This window comes from Pelmatolapia mariae, linkage group LG1 (assembly GCF_036321145.2).
Source record: "Pelmatolapia mariae isolate MD_Pm_ZW linkage group LG1, Pm_UMD_F_2, whole genome shotgun sequence".
Classification (NCBI taxonomy): domain Eukaryota; kingdom Metazoa; phylum Chordata; class Actinopteri; order Cichliformes; family Cichlidae; genus Pelmatolapia; species Pelmatolapia mariae.
Window position 1 is genome coordinate 27,863,842 of NC_086227.1, and position 11,954 is coordinate 27,875,795.

General features: G+C 37.8%; 1 protein-coding gene across 2 annotated transcripts; it reads left to right on the plus strand.

The window, feature by feature from the left end:
- Window positions 1–657: 657 nt before the first annotated feature.
- On the plus strand, window positions 658–5,320 carry LOC134617482 (membrane-spanning 4-domains subfamily A member 15-like). Of its 2 annotated transcripts, none has more exons than XM_063462849.1 (7): window positions 658–713; window positions 1,379–1,501; window positions 1,661–1,777; window positions 1,987–2,043; window positions 2,978–3,133; window positions 3,499–3,612; window positions 3,739–5,320. In XM_063462849.1, exons 2-7 carry the CDS (start codon window positions 1,379–1,381, stop codon window positions 3,784–3,786), a joined length of 615 nt encoding a protein of 204 aa, XP_063318919.1. In that variant the 5' UTR covers window positions 658–713; the 3' UTR covers window positions 3,787–5,320. The 2 variants fall into 2 exon arrangements, with proteins under 2 accessions (XP_063318919.1, XP_063318842.1); XM_063462772.1 differs by lacking the exon at window positions 658–713 and adding an exon at window positions 1,201–1,267.
- Window positions 5,321–11,954: the final 6,634 nt, after the last annotated feature.

The following is an 11,954-nucleotide window of genomic DNA, read 5'->3' on the forward strand; positions in this document are numbered from 1 at the left end:
GTTTCTTCCTTACCAGTTTATCACTTTAACACTTTATCCTTCCCAAACTTCTGCTGTTCAATTTGATTTTTTTCCCGTCTGGCATGACACCAAACAGCTTATAGCTAAACAGGAAATCAGCTCTTTCTGTGTTTTCATCTCTCAGGCTATTTCGCCACAGTCCACTGCTTCATTTTAGCCCTGCCCCATTTTAGCCCCCACACAGAAACAGTTCATCCGTCCCCTCTGCTGCTTTGGCTGGAGTGATGAAAAGTTTGACTCGATTTTAAGGAGTCGATCATTTCGATTCAGCACATTCCACAGAGTGAAAGAGTTTATAATTAGTTGAAAAAGATTTTTGTTGGAAGATGTATGTCTGTTCTCATGTATGTGCACCTATTTACACATTTGAATATTAATGTGCTTAAAATGGAAAAAAATAACAATGATCATAATGTCCACCTGATTGTTCAGTACATAAAACTGACTAGTAAGTAAACACCGTAATGGATAGTTCACAGTAATTCACAGTAAAAAGTAAAACCCTTCAGCTACACAGAAATGAGTAAACACTTTGGAGGAATGGGGAGAAAAAGAGAAAAACACTCCCAAAAAACTCAGAGTTCAAAATGATGTGATCGTCCAGAGGTTACCCATAAGCTGCTCCAGATGTGAATCTGATATGAGAAGAGCTTCCACACTGAACTACAGCTCTGACTGCACAGCTGCCTACGGTCTGTTTTTTCTCTTGTTTACTAGCTTTCTTTTTGCTTGGTAAAAAAAAACAACTTTATTTCGTAGTCAGTCACTTCAAAATGAAGTACAGTTGTAGCTTAAAGCAGACTCATGTTTTTGAGTGTTGGTGGATTGGTGGAATAGCAGATTTTCCTTTTTTTTAATAAACGGTTTATAGTACAGCGCTTCTGCTTATGTCGTGAATGTGCGTACTGTCTACAGTTGCTTAGTTTACTTACAGACAACAAGCTGAAGCACCAGGCAGCCAGTCTATTGGACTATTGTTGGTCATTTGCTAGTAGCTAATCTGTTGCAGACTCCATGCTATTTCAGCAGCATCTGTAACTTCTCTGGGCTTTTGGGCTTCTCAACAAGCTTAAATGTGCTACCGGAGCTTTATGTCCTCAGATAAAACAAAAAATGAATGCTGTTGTGTATAATTATGGTTAAAAGTGAAAAAAAAAAATTGTGCTGGTATAAGAAGAAATCCCATTAGCTACAAACATGCTGCCAGAGCTTCATGGGAACTATGATTTATTTTTCCTGTGTTAAGGTAAACATTGTTATTTTAGTTTTCAGATGATAAATCTGAGATTTGATAAATGCATTTGTTAAGAATTGATTGAGAATAATGATTGTGAACCATTGTGTGTTAATGTGTTAGATGTCTGCTGAGCTCCTCTCTGTGAGTGATCCAGGTGGGAATAATGGAAATCCTCAAGACACCTCAGTGGGGGGCACAAAACCTTTACACCGCTTCTTAAAGGGACAACCCAAAATTATTGGTGTAAGACACTGACACATACACAAATACACATGAATGTTTGTTGTTTTGTTTCATTTCAGTATCTTTCCACATTTGAGAAGAACTTGAGGCTTATATTGCCACAGAAAATAAAACATAACTAACAAAATCATGCTAAAAGTTGTTTATGTTTTCTCCTAGACAATTGTGCTGATCTTGGGTGCATCCTTCTTTATCATATCCGTTGCGATCACGGCAGACTCCCACATGATGTATATATGGACAGTCATCCCACCAGGCTTCCTGCTGGGGACACTGGTTGGTAGTTCAACAAGGGAATAATAAATAGTGCCTTGGGAAGTTTGACGTGACTCAATGTTTTTGCTAGCACAACTTAAGAAGTATTAAATAATCAGAATTTATATTGCACTTTATTTTAGTGTCAGTGTTTGTTTTCCTGTCACCTTACAACCATCCAACACATGGGGATATGTAATAAATCTGTCTTTCTCTCTGTCTTCTCATAGTTAATCATATGTGGAATTACATACATTTTGGCACAACACAACACCACCAAGAAAACAGTAAGTTCTACTGAAATATCATGAATGCTATATTATAGCAAAATTATACTAGAACTAGATATTGAACAAGAGGTTTCTTCAAATAAAAGTGTTTATGGATGCCTTAGAATTTAATATTGCATTATCATCAACACTGATTTATAGTTTAATTTGTAGTTTGATTTACATTCACATTGTTAATATCTTAACAACTGTGAAGATAAATCACACCTTTACTGCTTCCATAGAAATAAACAGGGTATGTAGTGCTGCAAATGCACTTGATTAATAGAGCATCTCTGTAAAAGTAGATGTTTTTGGCAGTTTGCTGGTCTGGAGCATTCAGATGTATGTTAACAACAATCTTCACTATGTGGACATCATATAATTCACCCCAAAGTCAGATCATGCGACAAACAAACTATACTACAGGTCTTTGTTAGCATGTTAAATGTTAACTTTTATGACAGTACAACTGGAAAAAGACTGAAGGAGAATAGTTTGTTTGGAAGGGTTTCCATTAGAAAGCCTTTTCACAGCAAAACCTTGGACACCAGCAAATCTACAAGAAAGAAACTGGGAATAAAAATACTTGAGGTGCTGAAATGGTCTGGCTCAGTCCAGCTGAAATGCTGTGGCTGGACCTTAAGAGAGCTGTGCATAAACAAATGCTTACTAACCTCAATATAATGGGATTTTTTCTTAAGAAGTTGCTCAGAGCGTGTCATTTGATTGTTGGAGATTTCTCCCTTATGCTAAAGATTCTATAGATTCTTTACCTTACAAAGTGCCTTGAGGTTGTGATTTCTTTTTCACATTTTATTTGAAGTTATTGCTGCTAAAAGTGGTTCTCATGTGTACTCGGTTTTTCACAGAACTGCATAGACTCCAGTGGAAACTTTTTGTTTAAAAATGACTGTGTATCACCCCCATCTTTGTCTGTTGGTGTCTGCAGGTAACCATTTCGTTATCTCTGAGCATTGTCTCCATACTGGTCGCATGCTGGACTTTAATACACATCCTGCCTGACATAGAAGCATATTCCTACCACCTAGATTACATTTATGATAATGGAACCTTTTCATTTACTGAACCAATGGAAAATCGCCAGGTGATTGTTTTATCATATTTCTGTTTTCATGCTGATGGTGCCATCCATTGAAAACATTGACTGCAAATCTAAAGAGAGGTCAAGTTTCATTTAGTCTAGTTGTTATAGTAAGTCATTATATACCGTTATACAATGTACAAGCACCCAACTTCCAGCACAGAGTAATTCATACCAACTTAGCCTCAGGTTTTATGTCTCTGTTGTTGTTATTGTTATTTATCTATCTTTTGGACAGCATGATGTATTTTGACTGGAGCTTTAAATTTAACTAATTAAATTCTTAAATGTATTAAATTAAATATAATATAGCGTTAAATGCTATGTAACAGTGTATTTTATTTCTTTAATGTCAAACTTTTTTTTAGCTCATGGGATTGGCTTTGGAAGCAGTTTTGGTGTTCTACACTTTTGTTGTAGCGGTTATTTTCATTGTAATGTCAGCTCTGGCTGGCATTGCCCTGCGATCCACAAAAAGCCAGGTAAGAGGACACACTGCAGTCATTGCTTAGTGTTGGGAATGTCCTACAAGGAACTTATTCCCCAATATTTGTTTTAAAAAGTTGCAAAAGGTCAAGTTACGCTAATAATTTTTTCTCCTCCTTTAGGCCATTGTAGTGATGACTGCTGCATCGCCTGATTCGTCAGTTGAATAGCAAGCACAAGGGGACTGTCTGAAGTGTGAAAAATTAAGAAAAGAAATATATATATACTGTATAAACAAACCCTTTAGTTTTAGTTTTCTGAAGGGGCAGACTCAGTACATCGTTTTGAAATTGCATGGTGTATGGCCTAACATAAACTTGATAAATCAATAAGGAACAAATTAATAATCTGTTTCATACAAGTATGGTTCACATTCCATGTCACATGCTAATATTATCCTTAATAAATCAAATTTATGTACAAATGTATTTACTGGTCCAATTTACCTTAATTAATTAGATACTGCCATTTAATTCTGTTGGGGCACCTACTCAGCTGAGTTTTAGCAGATATTCTGATGGTTCCTTATAAAATTAATACAATTAATTAATTGCATTATTGCATGTGTTGCACCTTTTTTCATATTTCCCTACTAATTTTATTTGTTTGTAATGTGTGCTGATATATGTGTGTTTGTATGTTAGTAAAGAAACAGAAAGGAAACGATGTTTGCAAGAAAGAGACACACACAAATATTTTTAAGGTATCGTAACATTTTTCATGAAACCTTTTAATGCAGTTAAAGTACAATGTTACATTCTTATAATATTAAAGTTAAATGATCTCAAAATTAATTACATCTGTTTTATCAGAAATGTTCCTCTTTGTCTCACTGTTCCACTGTTCTTAGATCAGCTGGTTGATTTTAGCTGGAGACTGCTCATCTCACAGCTAATGTTTCAAAAGCCATAGAGCCCAAACTATTACATTAGTATAACGAAAAAAATATTAACAGCAGCCCTTATTAATCATAAGTACACAATTAAATGTCCTACATTGTTGTTGTTTTTTAGCATCACAAGTTAATAACCCAACTTTTTAAAAAAAAAAATTCAAATAGGCAGGAACTTCAGAACATGAAAACACAATCTTAGGAACTTAAAGCACCTCTCATAAATTGCATTGCATTTTTATTTATATATTTATTTACCTATCAAAGGTACCAATATTTCATACCAGGTGTAAGATACCAAATAATATGATCCTTTTTCACCCTACTGTCCCTAACAGAAATATTTTGGAATAGACCAGACAGAACATGCACAGAACCTCATAGCTGCCCTTGACTCATGTTTCACACCATTGGCACAAACACTGTGACACCCAACAAGCTGTCCCCTTCTTACAGGGAACACTATGTGAGACATATAACTAATACATGTGTAAAAAAGAGAGATTCAGAATCACAACACTAAATGGAATGAAGTCAACATTATGGCAAAGACCTACTAGACTTCTTACTGGCTAAACATGCAAAGTTAATAAGAGCATAGAATATGTGTGTGTGTGTCCCTCTCTCCATTAGACTAGACAGCTCTGATACCTGTGGAAGTGAAAAGCCGTGAAAGCAACTTTGGAATATAATGTACCAGCCAGTTAGTTGACATGGTAATATCTTTAAATTAAATCACACACACAGAGGAAATGTCATGGTTCTGGCTACCTGGTGAATGTGAAGTCATTATTGAGTTTTACTTGGTTTGGTCTCTAATAAAGTCTATCTGTTTAGATACTAAATGATCTACTTTGTGCATTAGCTGGTATCTGTCTGTTGTTTGGTGCCAGTAGTATACCGCAATCTTTTAGAGTGTTTTATACTGATATGCAAATGCAATAGCTGCCAGTACAGTAAACTGCAAGCCAAACAGATAAAGTAGAGGGAAGCTGCAGAATGGTATTTTCTGTAGATTTGGCCATTATTTTCACATTGTTATTGTGAAATATCAAATATATAAACATAAAATATTCATTTGTTCTACACTTAGTTTGCAGGGAAATGCCACCCTGTTTTCCAGGTTGCTTCTGTGCCTGCCTGCCAATTGCTTCTGGGTTTCGTACTGATTTGCAAATCAGTCATACCATATGTTTAGCTTAAAATAGTAAAAAGGGAATATATCAACTGTTAAAAATTGTATACTTTTGAATTTGATGCAAGCAAATGTTATAATGGGGCAATTTTTTTTAAAAAATGGTGAAGAATGAAGGATGTGTAAATTTAGGGGTAACAGGAGAATGCTAAGATAGGGTGATATGGAGGAAGACAATGACTAAACAACATGACTGGTTATAAAATGAACAGAAAAAGAGAACACATCTTTCAGAGGAATGGAGGAATTCACAACTCTGTAAGAGACAATTTAAGAGCAATATTTGCAATTTAAGACACAGCTACATAATATCACTGAAAGATACAGAAAATCTGGAGAAATCTGTGTATGCAGAGATATTCACAAAGGCCAATGGTGACATGGCAGCTAAGCAGAACTGTATTTAAAACCAAATTTGTTCTGTACTGGAAATAACTGCATAGGCTCAGGAATATTTGTGCACAAGATTTGTTGTTGCATTCACAAATGTTAGTGAAAAAAAATGCAAAGATTAAAAAAGAACACCCCCACATGCAAACATGTATATATGAAAAAAAAATCTGCAGTAAAGAGAAGTGGGGCTATGTGGTTTGTTATCAATGCACATTTCAAAGTACTGCATGGTATAGAGGTGTATTAGTGGATTAGTATACAGGTTTTGGAATAAGTCCTCTCATCCAAAGGAATACCCTTGTAAGGATAGGCTCATTTCAACAAGTGAATGTCAAAATAACATTGCAACAATTAAAGAGTACTGAAAGAGGTTGGCAAAGTGGCCTGCCAATAGTCCACACCTGTTACCATCCGAAAATTTGGCACAACACATGAAATACAACAAATACAATAAGAGAAAGGCTAAAATTTTCCACTAAGGTAAGAAATGGAAAACATATTGCCTTTAAAACTTCAGCATTTAGTTACCTCCGTTGCCAAGTACTTATACAGGGTTTCTCATATCAGAGATGATGCATCACTGTCAACATGGCCTTGTCTCTCACTCTGTTCTTAATGTGTTGCTGGCATCAAATTCAAAAATGCATTTCATTTGATTCATTCTCTGTTTATGCATTTGATATGTTGCCTTTGCACTATGTTCAGTTAATAGATTCTTTTATTTAATGGCTGTAGGAAAACTAATTCTCTATACTATACACATTATGGGAAACAACTACCAGTTTTATTACCTTTGTCAAGGGCGCAAGAACACTTGTTTTTGCTGGTGACAGAAACCAGATATCCCAGAGGTCGGATGAAATGCACAGACTCCAAACAGGAGGGCCCTGCCCTGGTTTGAATCCAGGACGCTCTAGCTGTGAATCAACAGGATTACCTACTGCTGCATATTAAAAGGATTAAGATCCACAACATTTATTTTTCTTTACTTTCTTGGCCTCCTACTTTTTTTGCTTATTTAGAATAGCCTATATTAATTGCATTAAAGTGACTAACTTTCAGTTGCAAGTTCCGATTTTAAAAATAGAACATGTAAAAAAATTCCATCTTACATATATTTGCAAGACACTAAAGAAAGCTGTCATCCTAACACACATTATATTATAATGAAAAATGCATTTCAGTTTCCTAGCTTTTCCTCAAAGTCTCAGTTTGATGAAGCAGGGGGCTTTTGAAAATCATTCCCAGGGGTACATCGCTGATGAACACGCATGTGCTCGGTAACACGGTATTGGCGTGAAAAAGTCATAGGGCAGCGGGGGCAGGGGAAGGGCCTTACACCAAGGTGGCTCCGCACATGTCTATTTAGAGAACCTCGCTGGCTAAAGGAACGGTCGCATAGAGAGCATTGGAAAGGGTGGTGAACAGGAGATGACAGATGAGCTGATCTATTGGTTGGCATGCTGGTTGAAAGGCCAGATGCCATGCAAAAAGACACAGAGGGTTGCAGGGAGTCTGACACTCCAGGAGGTGAACAGTGTGTCAGGGTAATGGTTTGGTTCTCACCTTCTTTAAGGTTGGAAACTTCAGACACAATGCAAGAATTTTGAATAGTCTGAACATCTGGACTACTTTGAACAACAGTCTTTCTTTCCTCAGCATTTGTCTTTGCAGTACAGTGTGTGCCACCCATATCAAGTCTCCCAGTTCCAAATTTAGCCGTAACTGTTTTCATTTCAACAGATGCTACAGATGTTTTTTCGTACCTTTCTGCTCCATCATGTGCCCAGATTCCAGTTTCAAACATATCCCCTTTCTCTTCTGTGCCAGATCGGTGTTTGCAGGATACTAATAGTTCTGCAGGTCTTGTGCTAATATCCAGAAGAAGAAACTGGTCTGTAGTCTCTGTTGAGCTGTAGTGCTGCTTTAGGGGACTCTCAAAGGCACCAAAGTCTTCCTCCTCACTTGAACCATCAGAATCATCAAAGTGGTTTGAGTGGGAGTGTTTGTGATCAGAACCTCCATGTAATAAGTGCACATCCTCTTGCACATCATCATGCTGTAGGCAATGATAACGAAGATGTCCATGATAAGAGTGTCCCACAGCACTGTCAACACTGGTGTCATACATGTTTCTGTCCACAGGCATTGTAAAAATCGAATGTGATTCTGTGATGTCAGTGCCTGAGGTCTTTTCAGTTTGCAGAGATTTAGGGAAGCTATCAGCATGGTATTCTTTGGTTTCCACAGCTGTAGGACTGTAGTTTGAATCATGGCTAGAAGGAGCATTGTTTGCACTTGTGTCAGCTCTGTATACGTTTGGGTACCCTTTCTTTGGTTCATAGTTGCAGTGGCTGTCCTGTTTATCACTTTCAGATGGAACTCTATTAGAGTAACTGTGTTCCTCTTTCACCTCTTCCTCTGGACCTAGATTTTCTGTTTTTAAGTCCTCCACAGGATGAGCAATAAGTGGAACTTCAGCTCTCAGACCTCCTGGTTCCGCTGTTGCTGTTGCCAATTTGCTGAAATTGTAGGATTCAAAGAAATCCAGCTGCTTTTGTTTGGGTGAGAAATCATCAAACCTGAGATCAATTTTATGCTTCAATTCTTGGCTCCAGTCCTTACTCTGCAGCACTGAATCTTCTCTAAGATTGTGTGTATTTTTCTGAAAGGAATCACAATAAGCATGCTGATCATTATTGTTGGTAAAGTGAGATGATCCTCTGTCAACACATTCATTGTCCTGCATTGTAAAATGATCTGAATCGCTGCTGTCATAATGAGATCTACCTCCACTGGATTTGTAATATAAATCTTGTAAAGCACATTGATCTAAATTATCCTTGTTATTCAGATTTTGTGTAATAGTGTGTTTTTTATTGTGGCCATATTCCTGGCTCTGTGCTTGATATTGGCGTTTGCATTTAGATGTAATACCTTCAACAATGCTGTCATTTTCTATGCTTGATGAACGTGAGACTGGAGACCTGCTGGAGTTGCTTGAAGTCTGGAGGGCTGAATGGAAGGGAGACACAGGAGACACATCTGCTAGCTGGGGGATAGCTGCTCTGCTGCTGTGACAGATGACAGGTACTGCCCCACAATATGAACGTGGGGATGAAGATGAGCTCTTCCTATTTTCAGCTGTCCTCACCAGAGTGTCATCTGTGTACCTTTGCCAGATGCCAGCTGGATTAAGTCGATCCTTTTCCACCTCTTTGTCCACTTTAGACGTGTGATACACTTCAGCAATGCTAGGGACATTTAGAGTCAAATGCTGTGGCGTTAGATAAGTTGCTTGTCTGGCATGTCCTGCATTTGTGCTCCTTTCAGTTCTTGCAAGTATACCACAGGGTGCACTTGGATTGCTGAAAGTCCTTGCATCCCTTCCACTGTAGTGGTCTCTGCTATTTCTACCTGTATCCATTTCTATTTCATCAGTGCTGCAATCCATAGCAGCTGAGAGCATCTGACTTTCACTAAACGGATCCACATTGTCTGAATCCTGATACTGAATCTCTCTCTCTGGTGAAGTTGTCATACTTTGTTCACTGGAGATGTTTGTTTCGTCAGGTTTTCTAAAGGTAAAAATGTTGGATGTTGATGGCATATAAGGGGAGGTAGTCACAGTTGTCCTATAAGAATTCTTTTCAGCTTCAGCAGAAGCCTCTGCACCATTTGCAGCACAAACCTCAGTCTGCTGTTGAGCCCTCAGAGCCTTTTGCAGTTCATCCATCTGCAGGTAGCAGGCAGCTGTGAGCAGACTATAATACTGTTGCTGGCCGTAATTGTAGGGCAAATCCCCTGTGTAAATATAGTCCAAAAGAGGTGTTAATACAGAGTCAGAGAGACATTTGGCCTGCAGCTCCACCAGAGCACCAGCAGAGGACAAGACAGATGCCAACACTGGACTAGAGGCTGCCAGCACACATCTGGGGGAACAAAGAGCAGTTTTGTGGTGAGGTCTAAAATCATGAACATCGTGTAAGACATACACTGTTATTATAATCATGATATCACTGGGCAGTTTGATGATATGTATATGTTGGTGTGTTTGTTTGTTATTAGCTTATTTTTCTCACCTGTGTGCAGGGTAAAGTTGACCTGCATTCTGTCCTGGTCTGAGCACAAGGTCACAAAACTGGCCTTGTTTTCTCTGCAAGTTCAGATAAGCCAACAGTAATGCTGCATGTCTACCAACTTCCTGGGCACAAGGTGCCACCTGGAGAGTACAGAGGAGTAAGTAAAAATAGATTCTTGCTTATTATAATCAAGTGCTAGTACGAACACGTTCATAAAGACACTTGGCACAGCATTAATCAGGTGACAAGATCAAATTAATCAAAATCAGTGCATTGAAGCTAATGAGATGATTCCACTGTCCATGTTTGATGAACTAGGGCGGCGAATCTCAATATTACACTTCCTTAATTACCAAATTTTGTCAGTTTATCACTTACAGTTTGTCACTGCAAAGAGTAAATACATCTGATAATTTTGCTCACACTGCCAAAGCGCCTTATTGCCTTCAGATAAACGGGGTTACATTTTTGTATTGATTGGATTTGGCTTGTGGATTGTATCACCCATCACTGAACAGTGGCAAGGTTAGGTTATATGAACAGAAGAAATAATTAAAGTGATCAAAACAAATCTGAAAAAGCTGTGCGTGCTTCCTAAACATTTCACTATCTAAAGCATATTTTAATGCTTTCTCTGATGGCTTAAAGATTTTGTCCTAAAATGCACCATCCAACAGATGTTAAAACTTAGTAAGGACATGTATTCTAGAGCTTTATGTCCCCATTTCTGCCAAATTAAAGAAAATGTGCACACACGAAGAATATAAAAGCAGACTGCCTTTCTCTTAAATCTATAAGCTGTTAAAATCATAAGACATTTCTTTATGAGGTTTTCCAAATTTCTAGAACTACTTTAAGCACATAGGAAAAAATCAGATTTTAAATGCACACAGCTGTCAATAAATGTGTTTGTTTCTTGTTAATATACAATAAAAATGCTAAAAATCTACTCTGAACTCCAAACTTATGCCTGACTATTAAACCTATCAAACATACTATTTCAAATGTACATTAGGAAAAATGATCCCTTACCTCCATATTATGTTGGAAGAAAAACAACAAACCCCGGCTGTCTTGCTTGCAGTGAAATGAAGAAAAGAACTGTATATGCAGGATATATAGTACCACTTTACTATCTACGCACACTGTCTCATTCGGAAAACAATCACACGCTTTTCATATTGGGAGCATGGCGTGACGTGAATGGACAGGTGCTTATAAGGAGTGCTAGCGTCTAACGTCAGAATCTCCATAGCCTCTTTTGGGGAGAGGACTGAGACCAGCCCACGGACAGCCAACAAAATACCACAGAACTAAAGCAATCAGAACCAGTGTTTGTACTCACATCAGACAAAAGACAGTGCAAGCTCTTATTAAGTCCCTCATACCCATAATAGAATAGACGCAGGAACTATTTTAAGGAGCTTTTATTTTTGTTGAGAGGTCAGAGGTCATGGACAGTTATAAAATAGTCTGCATTGAACGTGAACGAGACATTCAGAGTGCACAGCTGATTTTAATCTTATCAAAACATTAATTACTCTCTTAGCTTTGAGTCTCCACCAGAGCCTTCTGCTGGATTGGTAAAGTTAGGCAAAAGCATTATGATTAGCACTAAAAAAGAAAAGTGGGATGTATTTAAGTATTTCTATTTGCTTTGATTCTACAGAGGGGAGCTTCTCCAGTGTCAGGACTACGAGCCAGTCCCCCTCAGCTGACGTTTTGTTGACAACGCCATACTAAGCCATTTCTCCACCCTTCCACACCATGTGCCTG